We start from the raw sequence: 19,271 nt of genomic DNA on the forward strand, positions 1-19,271 counted from the left end.
CCATCACCGCCATCACCACCACCATCACTGCCATCACCACCATCACCACCACCGCCATCACCATCACCGCCACAGCACCTTGCACTTGTCATAGCGCCCTCCGCGCAGGGTTGCTAAGCGTCTCGCAGCGCTTAACTGTGGCGCGCCCCGGGGCCGGGGCCGGGGGTGGGGATGGGTGGGGGGGGAGGTGACCGTAAGTAAGCGACGGTTGAAGAGGAAGGTTTTCAGGCCGGCCTTGAAAAAAAAGGGGAGAAGTGGGGGGGCGACAAGGCGGAGGGATTGAGGGAGAGCGTTCCAGAGTCTCATAGCGCAGTGGCCTGACAGCGCGACCTCCGATCGTGGGGCGGAGGGTGCGAGGGACGAGCAGGAGGCCGGTGCCAGTCCAGCGGAGGCGCCGGGTGGTGGATTGGGGAGCGAGGAGGTCGGAGAGGTAGGGAGGTGCCAGGGAGTGAAGGGATTTGAACACGAGTGAATATCAGCAGACCTGGAGTTTGTACTGGAGGAGGCAAAGTAGATTTGTGTGTCATCCGCATACATGTGGAAGTTTACCCCGTATCTGTGGATGACATCGCCCAGAGAGAGTTTATGGGCTCCAAAGTATCAGTCCAAACAGTCAAAGAAGGGGCAATAAAATCTAGAGGTCTTTGCTATTTTTGATGGTGTAATAATTGTTGCATAACATTTTTTTTGTCAGATTAAAGACCAAGATAGGTTTCTTCAGACTGGTTCAAATGGAACCACTGTTGAACCTCTCCAAGGATGCAGGTACTTGGGCCTTACTCCCTATTTACTCTGTGGGATAGAATAACTAGTTCCATCAAGACAACTGCACATGGAAATAGGATAGAGAAGGTTGATTATGGAAAATTGTTTACATTATGGTGAATGTTTACCTCAACACATTATGGTGGTTAACTCTTGTCTTTTAAAAAAACGTCACAAATAAATACCGCAATACTTAATCAAATCTATGAGGTCAAAGATACCAGCTGAGGTGAGTATTGCAAGGATAATTATTATTTATTATTATCAATTTAAATTGCTGCAATAAGACATAAAAACTACTCTCTTACCACCTCACCTGGCAAATGAAACTTTACCATCACATTAATAAAAGATATTCCCCACATCAATTAATAGAATTCACAGATTGTTAAAAGAACATTCACAATTTAATTGAACAAAGAGTTTGATGCAATGTCACACCCAAAACATCTTTCTTTTTTTAGATGCAGTGCACTATCAGTATTTGGTTTGTGAACAATGAAACTCTCTGGCTATGAATCAACATTGCACTACTCCTGGGGGGGTGGGGAAGGTAAGCGTGGTCTCCTTGGAGCTGAACTGACTCCTCAGTGATATAACGCAAAATACTGCAGATGCTGGAAATCTGCTAGGACTTCTGATTTTGTCCGAGGTGATATGTTTGGCAACGGAATGCCAGAATCGAGCCAGCCTCTGTGTTGGTCCCGGTAGTCCAGTTCCTGAACCAGCGGGTTTGCAGTATTCCAGGGCACTACTAATAACAGTACAACCAGCCTGACTCATCGGCAGGGCTTGGAAGGGCAGACCAATCCCTGGGGGCAGGGAATCCTCCCACTCAACTCCTGTTAAGTCTGCAAGCCAAAGCGCTAACGGATAGGGTGGTCCTAGCTGGACAAGCAGTGGGAAAGCTTGCCAGACAGTTCTATCAAAAGCAAGCTATGCGGTTTTAGCTGGTTAGACTTCAGCAGTACCATAACGCACCCTCTTCGGTCCCCAAGCCTTGGCTCTTGTCACCTGTGCCTAATACTTTCTGGAATTAGGTAAGCAGGATGCATCTCTCCAGGGAGAGATTGCGCATTCCATTCCAAAAATCTATCTCTGGAATATCTATGTGTAGGTGTGATCCATGGATTTCTCAGTTTGGTTTGGATACTCTTAAGCCTGGTATGGGTTGCTGCATGTATCAGATAAAACAAATCAGCACTGCACAACTTTTCACTACTCCCTTTTATCTAGTTCCTGTAATGTGATTATGGTTTGCTTGGTCAGCTAGGTATCTGACACATACAGAAACCCATTATCGTGCTCAAGAATATCCAAATAGTCCATGTGTGTATGCCGCCTACACATTTCTACGTTAACAGTGCCCTGGAGATCCACGGACCCGCCTGGCTCTGGAACCAGAATTTTGAAACTGCCACAGAGGATTGATTTGATTCAGATATTCCATTGTCAAGCATGTCACCTCGGAGCCAACTCATCTCCAAGCAGATCTCTCTTATCTCTATTTTAAAATCTGATGTGCAGGAGTAAATAAATTGCTGTTCGACTCCACAAATTAATACGTTGTGAAAACAACAGAAACAGAGTAGCAGGTGACAATTGCAATAATTGTCGATTGCAATAATTTGGCGTGTAATGTACCATTCCAACGTGCATTTGGATATGATAGGACCATAAGAAAGCCACCAATTACATCAAGTAATTAGTGCTATTACAATTACCATTGGGTGCCCTAATTTGGGGAGGACAACAAAGGTACGTGCTCTGACTATTAATGAATAGTAGTCAGAGGTTGAATCTTTGTGCACTTTTACATTAACTTTATTATAAATGGCTGCTAGCATGTATAGTTTAAGTGTGATTAATTTTTGTTATCTCATAGTTGTGTTTGTTGATATTTATTGTGTTGTTTAAGATTTAATGCCGAGGGTTGTGGATTTCTTTGAAGCTACAATAAAATTCTCTTGAGCCAATTTAACCGTGTTTTCTTGAGCTTTCTGTATAAATCAAAGAAGGAAAGAATACACAAACAGGTTCAGCCTAGGTCACAGAGATGTAAAATAAGTCTCTGATTGACTGAAGCTTCCCAATTTGCTTTAATTTAAATAGCAATTGGTCATACCTGTCGTTGTGCAAGAATTCATTGGTCAAGCTACACCTAGTTATAGGCACTTGCATTCATTAGTGAGTATTGAACACAGAGGCCACCCAGTACACTGAGGGAGCCATAACTTGGGTGTACATATAAGGGTGATAGAACCGTATCAGTATAAAACAGGAATGACCTTGTTACAGCTCCTAGTCTATCCTGAGTTAACTAATCTGCCTTTAGTCCCTCCCTCACCACCTTCAAGACCCACCTCAAGACCCTACTCTTCGACCGTGCTTTTGATCTCCCTGCTTCCCCCTTGCCCTCCCCCCAGCCCTCAGCTCGGGTCCGTAACTCTGTCTGTCCAGTGCCTTGGGACGTCCTCCCGACGTGAAAGGCACAATACAAATATAATTTTGTTGTTGTTGGTTAGTGTTACATGATTTGAGAGCTATCAGCCATCATGCCACGTCCTCTGGAGCAATCTTTTTACCCACAAAAAACAGTTTTGTGCTACACTTTACAGTATATCTTGTGATGTGCTGAGATGTCCTCCTTCCATGGAAGGCAATATATCAAATATAAGAATTACTATTTTTTATTATCTTCCCATACTAATTTTCATTACTTCCTCTCCTACTTTCAAAAAACATCAGAATCAACATCACAGCATATTTCTTATATTGACTGCGCCTTGAAATTCACAGGCCTTCATTTATTATTTGTGCATTCTTATCCAATCACATGCTCTTAATTTTAACTAGTTAACTCAATTCAGAGTGATTTATTTTAATTGGCTTGAGTATTTCATTGACGTTAGGTTCTTACCAACCTTCCCCTCCTCCTTCCTTATTTGTTTGCATCCCATTTGCCCATCTGTTATGAGGGAAGGTTCACCATTCTCTACTTGTTTTCTTGAAGGCAAATATCTGGTAGAAAGGTGATGAGGAAGATCTGAGGCTTGGGCAGACAGCTACTGGAAGGTGATACCTGGAGTCTGAGTTTGTGAACATGCCTTCATACATCAAGGGCTTGGAATCTACTCTGATTGGAATGCAAAGATGTAAGCAGCTGCTGCTCAAGCTCCACACCTCCAACTGACTGAGCCATTTCTCACTGGGTAGGGTGTGCATCTCAGCTGTGGGCCGGAAGAGTGTGGCAATGATCTTAAACATTTCATGCTTGCAGGGGGTTCCTGATACCTGCCAATCACCTAAAGAGGGCTCAAATCGGTGTGTAGAATCTGAAAGCGTAGCCATTGTTGATGAAACTAAGGGCATGAAGGACAAGCCGGAGGCCAGAGCCAGTTGAACAGAGGCCAAGGTTGGTGGGTAAGCAATTTGGAGAGGTAGGGAGGTGCCAGGGCTAGAAAGACAAGATTAGAAAGGAATTGCTGCTACCTTTGGTTATTTCAATATTGTAGACAATCTGCAAGGTGATTGCACAATCTTCTGCTTGCTAGACGTGACGTGTATTTTGTATATGTTTTGTTTAGCCAGAGAAGATAACAAATGAAAACAGACGTGGCTCAGAAAATCTAAAGTGCAAAGTCTAATAAGTATGCAATGTGGTGTAACATGTCAATTACTTTTGTGAGCAGCTGAGCTGTAGAGCGAGAGATAAGGTCCCAGGTTTCAATACTTACCTCCATACTGCTCTTACTAAAATACATTGATAATAATAATAATATAATAATATAATAATAATAATGATGTTAGTTGGGGGAAAAATGGCAGAATATTGCAGATGCTGGGTATCTGAAATAAAACAGAAGTCGCTGGGAACACTTCGCAGGCCAGGCAGCATCTATGGAGAGAGGAAATTAAGTTTCATTGAGTCTATAGAGGAATTTGAAGGTCAGGACAATTTTCTTTGATGAGGTAGTGGGATTAGTGATTGCAATCCCGGGATTTTGAGAGTACCATTCGGGATCCTATGTGGTATTTAGGTACTCCTGAAATCCTGGGATTCATTGAAGAGAATCCCATGATTAGCGGATTGTATAAAGGGAGGACACAGGCTGCAGGTTTATGGATGTTTTGCAACTTGTTTATGGAAGAGCTGCAAAGTTTGAGTAGCATGTTTAAGTAATGGAGCCTGGAGGTGGTGGAAGAGGGTCTCATCAGGCTCGTGGGAGAGTTAGTGGCTGAAGGGAGCGATTTTTGCAAAGATGATGGAAAGAAGATGGAAAGTAATATTCCGGTTGTAAGAAATGAAGGAGTAGTTGGGGGTCGAACAGGACTCTGACATTCTGCATCAGCTTTGTGCGCATCCGTTTTCAGAAAGGGATAAATTAAATGGAAGAATGACTTTTAAAACATGTGGAGAAAAAGTAGTGTTCAGTACTTTAGTATCTGGTGCCCTCTACTGGCACATAGCCATTTCATGGAAACCTCCTGTGTGTGCTAAAGCCAATGGGAGTACAGTGCTGGGGTGGGCTGTGCTGTGCACTGTTATTGTGACATAATCTTGGAAAGAGCTGGATATTAAAAGGAAACTATTCTTCCATAAGAAGGAAACAGCACTGCTGGGAACGGGTATGTGAAGCTTCCTATAAACCTGATTGTTTTTTTTCCTTGGAATGTTTCTGCAAGTCAGCAGTCAGTAACGCTTGCTGCAGGAGAGCAGAGCAGTGTAGCTATTGCTGGGAACCTCTGGCACTGACTGCTGCATTGAGCATTCCCCAGTCCTGACTCTTTCACAACTACCGTGATTCGCCGCAGCCAAGTGTCTGATAGGTTTCAACTTGTTCGGGAATTGTGAATGGATTTAAGCTGGAACTACCTGGGTGTTTGTGTCTAATGCATTCTGGTGATCAAGAGAACAGATACTTGTACTGTCTTCTCGCTGATTATCTTTGCAACGTGATCTCTTTTTGCAGTAGGCTGAAGACTTGCTGCATTGCCGGCTACTAGGGTATGGTATTAATTTTATGTACAGTGTTTCCTTCTGATCTGTAGACTGCTGATAAAGCTGCTTTGCCGCATGGGATCTGTTTGGGGGTTATTACCAGTAAATAGTTTCACTAAACCCATCTACTCACTACAGTTATCTGCAACATAATTGATGAATGAAGGCATTAATGCAGATCTAATGCAATTTAGAACTAATTTTTTATGCACAAAAGCTTCCCTGAAAATAGTGTTTTGAACGTGAAAAGGTGCAGACTTATTCACCATACACTGATGGAGTTAGCTTTGTAATAATGGACAGTGGGGTCTATCCCATACTAAACCCTGGGTGTTAACATTAGTAAGCGTTTATAATGGGAAATCTCAATACAGGTCCAGAACGAAAATTGGTTGGAAATTAGCCAGCAGCCTATGTTAAAATAATTCAAAAATACGGATCCCTGTGAATAATAAATAACAATCCATTTTTATACAGTGCCTTTCACGTTGGGAGGACACCTCAAAACGCTTCAAACTACACATTCATAAGTCCGCAGCATAGGCAGTTTTACCCTAGTAAACCCTGTCTTCCTGGCCACCTAATACCCTCGCCACTTTTTCTGCTAGGCAAACATGAGCCCACTTCACAGTCCTCACCCACTCCAACAGGAATGTCCCACGAATAACCATGACATGAATGACCCATTTAATCTGGGGGGTTGTTAGCTAGAACACCAGGAGAAACTCCCTTCTATTTTCAAGTAGTGCCATGGGATCTTTAATGTCTACCCGAATATGCAGACTTGGGCGTCAGTTAGCATCGCATCCAAGGACGTCACTTCCAACACTGCAGTATGCCCAGCACTGCATTTGAATGTTTGTCTAGACTGAATTTAAAGTTTGGATGTGGGACTTGAACCCAAGACCTTCTGACTCAGAGGTGAGAGAATGGTAAGTGGTTTACAGATTTCTGTTTCCCACAATTTGTGCATTTTTCTTGACCGTTTCCTTATCCACTCTTAATATAATTTTGCTTTCATACAAAACTTGAATAAAGACAAATCTTGTTACATTGGTCTTAAATATATGGAACACAATCAATTTCATCGGACTTGCTTTTTGCATACAGCACTAGAAGAAGTCTAGGCTCTCTGTCTAGGTATTGCAGAGATGTTTTCTAAAATAATTTACATTTACTTCAGTAAAAAATACCACCCGCACGAAAAAATGTAAGCACACATAGCCAATTAGACTAATAGAAGCCGGTATTATTTACTAAGATATAATGGGGAATCGGAAGCAATAGCATCTGTATGATGCAGAGAATGAAAACATAACATTGTATAGATGGTACTGTATCTGAAATCTATTTTAGCCCCGATACTGTATATATCATATAATACTATTGTTAGGCCTATTGCCTATGTGGGCTTATACAACACCAAATAACAACAATAAATTACATCTGTATCCTTTCACATTGGGAGAACTTCCCAAGGAGCTGAAACGTTTATTGACTTGGGGAGGGGATGTTACGGAATTAAAGCTACTTTTTTTTAGGAAGTACCTTAAAATGTATGGTCAGACAGACTGGATTTTTCCAAATACTGCAGCAGCTAGATTTCAGGTGCAGTACAATCAGTAAAATGTTGTGTACATAGAAAGAAAAGGATGGCACCTGATTTCATTCAGTGAGGAGAGCAGGATGGAAGTCTGGTAAATCCAAGGAAGTCCCAATCAAAACCTGGGATGATGGCGATAGACAGTTAGGGTTAGGGTAGTCTTTGTCATGTGTGAAAATTTGTGGTCCTTATTAAATCTGGAAATAAAATATTTGTGTTAATTTGCTGTGCTTTACTTGGAAAATCATAGACCAATCGTGATTATACAATACTGCAAGAAACCAACGTGAACACAAACCTCTCAACCTGTTCAAGATTTTATTTTTACATAAGTACTCAAGTAGTGAGTGGAACTTGAGGAACTGAGCCTTTTGAATTTTGTCAACCTAGCTTAGTTTGCTAGCACTCTCGCCTCTCAGTCAAGATGTGGGATCAAGTCTCATGTTGGAACTTCAAGATTGTAGTGTAGGTTGATACTCCAATGCAGTGGTGGGCGACAGCTGCGTTGTTGGAGGTGCTATCCTTCAGCTGAGATGTTATACTGAGGTCCCATCTACTTGTTCAGGTAAACAAAGACTCCATGGCACTATTCAAAATAAGAATGGAGTTTCTTCTGGTCTATGGGACATTAATCACTGAGCTAAATCATTATTCACCTCTGGCTGTTTGTGGGTTCTTGTTGCATGGAAATTGCTAAGTTCACCTATAAATATACAGTCATAACAATTTATAAAATTCTGTGATGCACTTTGAGATGTTTCAATGTGGTTAGGAGCTATATCAAATTTAAACATCAGTATTCCTATTTTAAGGAATTATAATTTAGTACCAATTCAAATGAGGTACAAGCTCTAATGCATATTAATGCATATTTTCCCCTCTTAACAGACAGAGGAAAGGACTTCAGCCTGAGAAATGTCTAGTCTCAACTGGCAGCCCTTTGTTTATGGTGGTTTGGCCTCTATCACTGCAGAGTGTGGTGGGTATTGCTTGAGTGTGAATATCAGTAATTATCTTGCAGTAAATGGATGAAATTATTGGATGAAATACTGTTCTTTTAGACGTCTCAAAGACGTAATAAGGTGCTATATCAAATGCAAATATTATTACTGGTGTAAATAATAATGCAGAGTAAAATGTTATGGTGTAGACGGTCATCTCATGTGACTTTTGTGCATTGTCTGTCTCTAGTCAGCCCATTGCTGGCATAATGCTGTATTAGTGCCGGACCTTTTTGTCATTAAGAAATGTAACGTCTCACAAACCAGCATTAAGCCATAAAGTCCAAAAGATTGAGGTTTGATTTCCAGTCAGCGCTAAGTGAACAAACCCCAGCCCGGGCAGCAACTGGCTTCAATGCTTCTGTGCTGTCAATGTTGGCCAGAGTTCCCATTCCTGATCACTCTCAATTAGGGACATGGGGGAGGCTATGATGAAGCTTGGTCCAATAGCCTTACTCTCACTGACCAGGTTTGCAAGTGATAAATGGCCAATTGGACTGCTTGTGCCTGTGGAACCAGGCCACAGCAAGAATCAAAACTATAAAGGGCAATATAAAACAATGGCAGAAAATATTATTGACTCTTGAGATATAGACATTTCACAAGTGCATTGTGAATAAAATGAGCTATACTGGAATAATTCCAAGCATTGGCACAACTGTTTTAAATAAGAGGACGGTCTGGGAGAAGTCCAAGTCCACATTTATTTTGATGTTTTGAAGTGAAAGTTCATATATTGAGTTAAATTGTGCAACAATCCTGCTGTGTTCCTGTAAACAAGCTGCTATTTGTTTTTATTGATCTGAACAGTTGACTCCTTTATTGGTCAAAACAGAACTTAAGTATGTGCCACGTTGTTCTGCATCAGTTTAGTGCAGCACAGTACATAACCTCTGCCAAATGGTAGAAGCAAAAAGTCTGCAAATATGCTTTTGATTTTAGTTTCCTGTGTTTTTCTCACACGTCCTGTTTCAAAAGTAGATGGTTAAAATCACTTTCTGTATTCAAGCAGAGTATACTACAGAGAGAAAACTATACAGCTGTGCTTAACATTACATTGCAATGTCTTTAACTAAAGATGAAATATAATTGAATATTTATGTTTTGAAGGCTTGATATTGCACCAATATTGTTTACTATCCCTATACTGCTTGTGTGTTTGCGGGGAGGATGAGGACAGATTTTTGTTAGATTCCCAATGTTTAACATTGTACTGTCTTGTGCTTTATTTTAAATTCCCCCCCTTGAATATGTTCAAGGACTGAGCACCCACAGCCTTCTGGGGTAGAGAATTCCACAAATTCACTACCCTCTGAGTGAAGAAATCTTTCCTCAACTCAGTTTGAAAAGGCTGACCCTTAATCTTGAGACTATGACCCCTAGTTTTAGATTCTCCAACCAGGGAAACAGCCTCACAGCATCTACCCTGTAAAGACCCTTAAGAATATTATAGGTTTCTATAAGATCACCTCTAATTCTTCTATATTCTGGAGAATATAGGCCTAGTTTTCTCAACCTATCCTCATAGGTCAACCCCCTCATCCCAGGAACCAACTAGTGAATCTACGCTGCACCCCCTCTAAGGCGAGTATGTGCTTTCTTAAATAAGGAGACCAAAACTGCACACAATATTCTAGGTGTGGGGCACTGGAGCTGAGTCTGATCCTATACTTAAGGAATCAAAGGGGGTTGAAAGAGAATAAGGAGATAAACCTGTTAAATGACTACTTCCTGGAGGTTTTTTTAGTCAATTTTGTTTAGAGTGATATTATAAGTATTATAGAGTACATTCTGTGAAGTGCTTTAGAGGTCTCGAAAATGTGATAAGGCCCTATATTAAATGCAAGGATTATTAGTAATTACTAACTAGGAATAAGAATGATTAACAACTTGTTATAGGGTCCTTCACGTGGGGTGGCGTCCCTGAGCGCTTAAAGCTCTTAAACTTAATTACAGCTGATTCTAAGCAGATTAAGTCTTTAGGATGACCTATTAAACCAAGGTCCCACCTGCCTTTTCAGGTGGACACTAAAGATTCAGTGGCTTTATTCAAAAGTAGAAGTGAGTTTCTCCCGGTACCCTGGCCAACACTTCCCCCAAATAAAATTGGTCATTCGTTTATCTTAACTGGGAGTATTGGATGCCATCGTTAAATTTCATTGGATTATAATGGCAAAAATAATATGACTTCATCAGTCAAAAATAAGCAAAGTCAATAATTAGTCTGGAATCTACTCTTATTGATTTGGCTTTTATTCTCTCTTTCCTTCCCTACAACGTTGCAGGTACTTTTCCCATCGACTTGACCAAAACTCGCTTGCAAGTTCAGGGTCAAGTGAGTGACTCTAACTTCAGAGAAATCAGGTACAGGGGAATGGTTCATGCACTTGTCAGGATATGCAGAGAAGAAGGTTTAACAGCTCTGTATTCTGGGTGAGTGTATCTAAACGTTATGTTGAGAAATTCTGTGTTTCAATTTTATTTGTTTGGATAGGTCCAAAAACTGAAGCAGGCTGATTTCACAGTGGCTGTAGGAACCTAAACATTGTTGATGTTATATAGTCTCTCTGTACATATTCATTTCCACATGGTGCTTAATAGACCCAATAGGAAAGATAAAAATCTATGAATTTCTTTATAACTTTAAAGAGCAGAAGGGATTTTGTTTTTCATTCTCCTACTTCCTTGCTGATTTGTTCCCCCCCTCACATTCTGTCTTTTGAGGGTGTTGTAAGCTTTCACAAATGATTAAGCTGAGTCTTTTACCCACTAGTCAAACTCAGTGTTTGTGCGAACAGTGTGAGACATGACTGGAGCCACTCACTCAAGGGATCATTCTTCATGTAAACATGAACACCAAGTATTAGTGAGTTATTTGATGACAGGGGCCAAAGTTGCTTTCCCCCGGATAATTGTATTACGGTGTTGAGAAAATGGAGCCGTGGCAGAAGATCCTGAAACTAGTTGTTCCCCAAACACTGCCCTGATTGATGACATGTGAAAGAGCGCTGCCGCGTTTAATATCACCAACACTTCCAAAGCGCTTTACTGCATATACTGTGAAATAGTGCGACTGTATTTTGTGGCCAAATGCAGCAGCCAATTTGCACATTTCAATGTCCCACAAACAGGTATTTTTAACGTCTATCTGAACAGGAGATGGTTTAAAGTCTCATCTGAAGGAAGCACCTCCAACAATACAGCATTTCTCCAGCATTTCACTGGAATGTCAGTTTAGACTATATGAGTTTCATGCATGGGGCTTGAACCATAACCGTCTGACCAGCAGGCAAGAGCAGGTCATGACCTTCTGACCACCAACTGAGCAAGCCTGACACACAAATGACCTAATACAACACAAATAATTAATCCTGGCAGTTTAGTTTCTAAATTACTGGGGCTGTTGTACACTTTTAGACTTTTACACAGTCTTGTGTGGCACAAGGACCAACTAAGAAAACTGCAGGGGCTACTATTAGAAGGAATTTAATTTGGAGAGAATCTCCTTGTATCCTATTCTATAACCCATTGCTATTGTAAATCTGTAATTTAATGCTTAGTGGCAGTTTGCTCTTTTTTTAAAAAAAAACTAGTTTTCAAAAGAAAATACAGGTCTGAGAAGTAATTTAGTGTTTCTTTAATGAAAAGAAGATGTTGTAAAGCATGTGCTTGTCCTGATGTTAATTCCTTGCAGGATAGCCCCAGCTATGCTCCGCCAAGCCTCATATGGTACTATAAAGATGGGTACGTACCAGACCCTGAAACGTCTGTCTAGGGATCAGCCTGAAGGTAAGAGCCACAAATACTACATTTGCTTTCACTTTTCCCACGTAGTTATCAATCGGCAATCATGAATGACAGTGCATTTAATTATGTGCTGTAGATAATTATATGAATATGTAGTTTGGTGTGCTGACTTGGTTTACAGTTTGGTTCTACAGTAGTGTCCTATAGTATTCCAGTGAGGGCTGCTGTCCTATATTTGCTTGCTATAAATATGACTGTTCTAATTTATTTGCCCTAGATTCAAATCACTTAAAACCTATTTTTTAAAAAAAAGAATCTTCATAGATATTTAATTGATCCTATTATACTTGAATGACCATGACTTCTATTCTATTTGTTACCTCACAGATGAGACTTTGATCACTAATATGTGTTGCGGGATTCTCTCTGGAGTAATCTCATCCACTATTGCCAATCCTACTGATGTACTGAAGGTAAGAATTCACTATACTCTACCATGCTAGTACAGTGTAGTGAAGATGCTGCATTTTATTGCGAAACTTGAAAGCACAACATTTTCCTTGTCCTACTGCCTCATTCGCTGCCTCAAGAGACTATTTTCTTAAGGCACTGTTGGGCACGATCTCCCACTATTATTTTGGGACTCTGGGGCTTTCAAAATTGCACTGATCAGTTGTACTCTAGCTCTACATGTCAGTTAATATTTGAACTTGGAAGATCACCATCCATGCACTCTAATTGAGGAACGGAGCGTTAGCCTTTCTGATTAGCGATGCATTTCCATTAATGGTGACAGCCTCTGGTTGTCTAAGCACTTCCTAACATTAAGAGTACTTGTGTGGCTGCAATGCTTGCTTAAATATATTTCTAATATTCACTGACACAACAAAGTGCAGCTCAAAATAATTGCAATAACAGACGCTCTGAAAATTGACACTGGAGATTTCTTAAAAGCACAGAAAGGTTGTAATGAGTACAGAGTCTTTCAAATTTAATGACGGCAGCAAAACATTGCTGTATTATAAGACAAATTTAACCCTTAGTTGCTGATGGTTGCAATGCCATTTTCTTTGGCTTACCTATATACAATTGAAGCCATTACACAAGCGTGAAGTACGGCAGTAGCCACGGAGCATGAGTGGTTTACAGAATGCAGTGAGTGCTTGGTTTGTGAGGAAATAATTCAAAAAGAAGCCAAAGTTAAATTCTGCTGCCAAATTTCAGAATGGTACATGCAGACGTGATAGGTGTTTCATGAGCAACTAACAACGTAATACCGTGGCCTCTGACATTTGCAGTCTCTACCAGATTTGATGGTCAGTTTGTATTGAGGCTGGTTTGTTTTTGATGTAGTTCAACTTGTCTAAAGTAAATATTAGGTATGTAATGTTGCAACTGTGTCCAATCCTGTCGAGGTCAGGAAAGTACTTGTTTTTACGTCATCGAGTTTCTTTTTGTGCAGTTTCTAATATTAATCAGAAACGAGGTAATATAAAAAATAACGAATTAACAGCAAATCTTGGTTTGATTCTTTTAAAAAAATTGCATTGTTTAAAAGGGCAGTTTCACCCTTAATACTTTTAAAAAAAAAAAAAAAAAAAAAAAATAGCTGACATCCTACTTACTCCATTCCTGGGATTTTTTTTGTTCAAACAGTGTGTAATGCAAGTGCGTTTACTGATTGAGCAGGTTACTGGTTGAGCAGGTTACTGGTTGAGTGAGTTACTGAGCTTGCAGAGAGAAATGCAGTCACTAGGCTAAAAGTTGCTTCATCTTCCGAGATGTTTGTTAACTTGCTTTCCTTGGTGTAGTTCTATAAAATATTTTTGGTTTGTGCTACATTTTATCAGGTGAAAGCGTATTTTTAAAAACAAACCCAAATATAAATGTACATTACAAAATCAATTGCAGAGAATTTTGAAATTTATTTGTGCTTTAGATTGTCAAAAATTGCACTGTCTAAGATTTAGGCAGTCACTGCACTTTAGAGTAAAACCCTGTGAAGTACTTTTAGCTATTATGATGTGATAAAAGGGCATATCAGATGCAACTATTACTATTGTTAACTTTCCGATTGCGGTGGCTGTTTGTGTTTTATAGATCAGAATGCAAGCTCAAAGCAACCTGGTGAATGGAGGTATGATTGGAAATTTCATTTCCATTTACCAACAAGAAGGAACTCGAGGACTGTGGCGGGTGAGTTCTCTGTAATCTACTCTCATGATCTACTTTTTTTATACACCCCCATATATAAAAAANTATTTTCCTTATTGCTGTTTGTGGTATAATGTGTGTAAATTGTCTGCTGTGTTCACGTACATCTACACAGTCACTACATTTCACAGAAACATTGTGTGTTACTTTCAGACTTCTTTACATTATTGGTGCTGTATCCAATGCAATGAGGAATATTCTTAATAAACTGGGAATAGTCTCCAACAAAAGGCTGTAGCAAGTGAGTGTTTAGAACCATGTAAGAAAGCTTTCTTGTAGATTATTAGCATTGCGGAACAGGCAACAACTTGTATTTATATAGACGGGCAGATTGGCAGCTCTTAATATCTCATCCTTTGGTCAGTGTTAAAAGGTGGACATGATGAATCTCATGACATTGTTTGAAAAGAGGAGGGTGTTTTCCTTTGCTGTTAAAAAAAATTACGCTGACAGCTTGTGATGTTTCAAAGTGATAAGATGCTATTAAAAAATGTGAGTTGTTTCTATTGTTTCAGCCTTTATTTACACCATTGATTAGGCCAATGTCATTACTTGTTTAATGTATGCATTATAAAAGAACTAAGAAAACCTGCATTTGATATAGCACCTTATGTTCAAACATCTCAAAAGACTTTTTTTTGAAGAAAAATGTTGTTTCAGTGTAGCGTCATGAAATTTGCACCCTCACAAACAATCGTGAAGTGAATGACCTTTTATCTATCTGGAGATTGTTGGCCAGGTCACTGGGAGGAACTCCTTTCACTATTCAAACATCACCATGGGATCTTTAACGTCCAACTGAATAGGAAGCTAGCTGGCTCTTGCGCCAAAACAAATGCCAAAGGGCACCTGCTTTTACAAGAAAAAATGTGCCTTATAAGTGGTCCTTTATAACAGGGTTCTGCTATATCAATTCGGTGTTCATTTAAACCCTCTTGAGTTGCTCTGTGATGTGAATTTGAGCTCGTGACAAACTGGTTTTGAATCTGCCCCAACCCATTTGACACAGGGTGCTTTCCACATAGCAGAGAAAAGGCAGCTTTCAACAAGTCTATGTCGAATTTGAAGGCACATGTTTTAACAACTTTGCTATCCATCATCAGTCCATATCCATACTCTACATAATTCACTTTTGTCTCTGTTGTTTGTATTAGGGGGTCTTCCTTACTGCTCAGAGAGCAGCTATTGTTGCTGGAGTGGAGTTGCCAGTGTACGATCTCACCAAGAAGAACCTAATCTTGTCAGGAATGATGGGAGACACCATCCACTCGCATCTTGTGTAAGCTATTGACTGCATTCTGAGAATTTCACCAAGGTTGCAGGATACTTCCCCACCCCACCCCACCCCCACCTGGGGTGCCAAGCCATTATTGTCTAGCGCCATGGGACAAACTCCTGGTGTGATGAGCACAATACAAATGTAAAATTGAATTTTATTAAAGGTTTGAAGGTCTTAAAATCTCCATTTCTGGATTTAATTGAATAAAAATTCCTTTTGGCCTGACAACAGCTAGTTTATTGTTGGTAAAATGTTATAATCTAATCTTGAATCACATTTTGAACAGAACAACAAATGCATAATTGTAACTATATTAAGCTGCTAAGCATATGGAGTGACTAGTAAAGATAAATAGACCCTGAAATATTTTTTTTTAAAAAGTGAGGAAATTACAAAGACTGAATTTTTGGTCTGATGAGGATTCTTGTTCTTTATTGGTCTAATGGCAACTGCCCAACCCATTTGGACAGGAACCTTCCACCCAGCAAAGAAATGTCAAAGTGGAATTTTATTCCAAATCTAAAGCGTTAACAGCTGTAATACAACCAACTTCAATATCAGTTACTGTTCATGTAATGTAGCTGTTTATATCTTTTCATTTGCATTTTTTCTATCTGGTATATTGTGAACGTTATGAAATCCTCTTTCATATAAAATTCTGAATTAGGCCTGCTCACTTCTCCTGGGCAAAAAAGACCTAGAGTCCTGGAAGACGCTCCCCTTGTATATAGCATGGGTGGGAAGCCATGTCTGTTATTTCCGTCCCTTTTCCAACAGATGTAATTGACATTCCAAAAGAGCTGTTGTCTTGTTATTCCACTTGCTGGTATTGAACTTATCGTAGAGGTTTGTAAAGCATTCTGCTGTTTGAAGTATAATAACCCACAAGGTTATATATTTGTAATGCAGTGGTTTGGAATAAAAGATAATGGAAAATTCTTCAATTCAATCTTGATTTGGAAGCTGGTCTTGTTTTACAATCTGCAGGGAGACCAGCTAAGTGCAATGCTGTGATAGAGACCCATAGGATATATATAGGAAGAATATCTTGATATTTTCCCCAAAGTAAAACACATTCCTGGGTCATTGCAGTCACATGTTGTTCTCATAGGAAGCTTAATTTGTACAAGTTGGGGAAAACCTGCCTTCAAAAGTTAACTTGGGTACAAAATAAAATTGAAATAGTTTGAAAAGTAATGCAATGTTTCATTCTTCAGCTCCAGTTTTGTTTGTGGTATGGTGGGAGCAGTTGCCTCTAATCCAGTTGATGTTGTGAGAACGAGAATGATGAACCAGAGAGTCATAAAGGGTCAAAGTCACTTGATATACAAGGGTACAGTGGACTGCATATTAAAGGTACGTTTACAACTGATTTCTTTAAATAATGTCACATTTTAACTTTCAGTGGAAAAGAACAAGAAATGCATGATGTAACAATGGTAAGAGGTGTTTTCACACAGCCCTACATATGTTTCCTAATGTTTGAATACCGTTTTATCCAAATTGTGTGGATTTATCAATCTAAAATTTAATACGGCACAGAAATCAAGGCATCGTACCTTGGTCTCATTGTGAGATGAACCTAGTTTAGAAATGTGTAGAGGGAGAATCAGTGGGAAAATACACTGCATGATATTGACACTGAGCACTTGGGCCAGTCCTGTAGCTCAGTGGTTAGAGCACTCGCTTTGCAAGTGAGAGACCTGAGTTCAATTCCAGTCAGAGGGCGAACCCTTGGGCAAGTTTCCTTACTCCACACGCCTAATAATAATCCCTCCAAAACTAAAAACAATAATTAAATTGGTCATTTTCAATCTACGTCTGTTTGTGGGACATTGCTGTGCGCAATTGGCTGCCGCGTTCGCCCACAAATATGCAGTCAATTCACTTTACAGTGTGTTCTGTGAAGCGCTTTGGGACGTCCTCCCGACGTGAAAAGCGCTATATCAAATGCAAGGATTATTATTATTATTATTATTATAGGTTCATTTCGTGATCACACTTTGATCTGGGATAGAAGTAGAATCCCTCAATATCTGCACTAACATGGACTATCCCTCCCCTTTGCAATTATAATACAATTTTTTTTATTTATATTATATATTTCATGTCAGGAAGATGCCCCAAAGTGCTTTACACAGCTGGCTTGGTACCCGAGCTAAGGGGTGGGAGCTGAAGAGGGTGGGGAGGGGGGCAGGGTAAAGCGGACCAAAAGCATGGTCCTAAAGAGGACCAAAAGCAAGTAATGAGACAAGTTCTGAAAGTGGGTTGGGAGGAGGTGAGTCAGAGGGACTTTAGGATGGAGTGTGAGAATCATGCATTTATCAGGCCATTTTCTGAAATGTGGCAAGCCTTTTCATTGAGCTCAATATGAGGGAACTGTTCAATCCACACGTATCAATGGATATGATTAGGTGGTACATTAGACTGACTGAGCAATTTTCCTCCAAGGAGTTATGAATGGAGATGCTGTTGGAAGGTAATCTCCTTTTCTTAAACGACAGCTGTATTTACTGGGTTGTTCTAATAACCTATTTTCTATACACAAATCTATTACCATTGTGGATTTGGTTAATTATTTTTTGCAGACCTGGAAGTATGAAGGGCTCTTGGCGTTATATAAAGGATTCTGGCCAAATTGGTTAAGACTAGGACCGTGGAACATCATTGTATCCTTTTAACATTTTGAATAAAATTTACAGTTATTCTGTTACATCTCAGGTACAGAATACAAGAACATAACCCTGATATAGCACAAAGGTTTGAACCCAGGACTCTGGTAGGCAATCTTTGGCAGAGTCTTTAACCATGCTATATTCCGTGAAGTGCTTTGGGACGTCTAGAAGACGTGAAAAGCGCTATATCAAATGCAAGGATTATTATTATTATCATGCTAAGCTTTAACATTGCACCTCCTTCTCACCATTAAACTTGCCTTAAGACCAACCACTTTGAACACCTCTTTTTCCCCTAACCCCCTGTTAATGTTCTTTCATTTTAGGCAGAAGATGTTTTCCTTAACTGTCTTTCCAGTTCTTTGTAACGTATGAACAGCTGAGGAACATTGATATTTAATGTACTGTCCAGCAGCTTATTGCTTTGCGTGTGTGGCCTCTAAACACAATTCATGCCTTTGGTGCTTCAGTTCCTCCAGCACATTGGAACAGGTCAATGGAAGTAAACAAATGCCAATTTCTCTTGTTTTGTTCTGGTAAATTATCTTGTACAAATTTGCAGTCACTTTTCTGTTTGTACAGATGGCATTCTATCACTGTGTATGGTGCAGGACATTATTGATTTTATTCTCTTACCGTCTGAAAAGATGGATCACGTTCTTTATTTACGAAGGTTCATGTAAGTTTTTTAATGCATAGATGTAGAGGACATTGAATGTAAAATGCCTTAATGACTAGGAAAGAGTCAACAAACCAGGAGATCAATATGGTAAATAGTGAAAAATAAATTTTTCCTATTTTTAAAATCAACTTAAGTAGTGATATTTTTGCACAAATAATTATTTTGCACTTTGATTAAGCCCAATATCTTTAATAAATGGGTGCAACTTACAAAAATAGATTAGAAGGCTCATCACCATGAAGTTGGCTCAAGATTTAATGTAGCAATGGATTTAAAAAGATGACCCACTGTAAAATAATGTGA

At 39.7% G+C, this 19,271-nt stretch overlaps 1 protein-coding gene across 3 annotated transcripts; it reads left to right on the top strand.

Moving 5' to 3' along the window:
• The first annotated feature begins 546 nt into the window (after positions 1–546).
• Positions 547–19,110, top strand: slc25a14 (solute carrier family 25 member 14). Of its 3 annotated transcripts, XM_042333940.1 has the most exons (13): positions 547–765; positions 1,230–1,318; positions 3,779–3,920; positions 4,046–4,180; positions 8,259–8,349; positions 10,657–10,804; positions 12,066–12,160; positions 12,506–12,591; positions 14,219–14,314; positions 15,487–15,611; positions 16,829–16,967; positions 18,200–18,280; positions 18,645–19,110. In XM_042333940.1, the coding sequence occupies exons 5-13, from the start codon at positions 8,286–8,288 to the stop codon at positions 18,684–18,686; spliced, it is 876 nt and encodes a 291-aa protein (XP_042189874.1). In that variant the 5' UTR covers positions 547–765; positions 1,230–1,318; positions 3,779–3,920; positions 4,046–4,180; positions 8,259–8,285; the 3' UTR covers positions 18,687–19,110. The 3 variants fall into 3 exon arrangements, with proteins under 3 accessions (XP_042189874.1, XP_007889926.1, XP_007889927.1); XM_007891735.2 differs by lacking the exons at positions 547–765; positions 1,230–1,318; positions 3,779–3,920; positions 4,046–4,180 and adding an exon at positions 5,257–5,773; XM_007891736.2 differs by lacking the exons at positions 547–765; positions 1,230–1,318; positions 3,779–3,920; positions 4,046–4,180 and adding an exon at positions 5,257–5,394.
• Positions 19,111–19,271: the final 161 nt, after the last annotated feature.

This window comes from Callorhinchus milii, unplaced genomic scaffold, assembly GCF_018977255.1.
Source record: "Callorhinchus milii isolate IMCB2004 unplaced genomic scaffold, IMCB_Cmil_1.0 Scaffold4, whole genome shotgun sequence".
NCBI lineage: Eukaryota > Metazoa > Chordata > Chondrichthyes > Chimaeriformes > Callorhinchidae > Callorhinchus > Callorhinchus milii.

Coding starts and splice junctions, on each gene's coding strand:
- slc25a14 (XM_042333940.1), top strand. CDS start 8,286: ATGTCTAGTCTCAACTGGCAGCCCTTTGTTTATGGTGGTTTGGCCTCT. Junction 10,805..12,065: donor TTAACAGCTCTGTATTCTGG/GTGAGTGTATCT, acceptor AATTCCTTGCAG/GATAGCCCCAGCTATGCTCC. Junction 15,612..16,828: donor ACCATCCACTCGCATCTTGT/GTAAGCTATTGA, acceptor TTCATTCTTCAG/CTCCAGTTTTGTTTGTGGTA.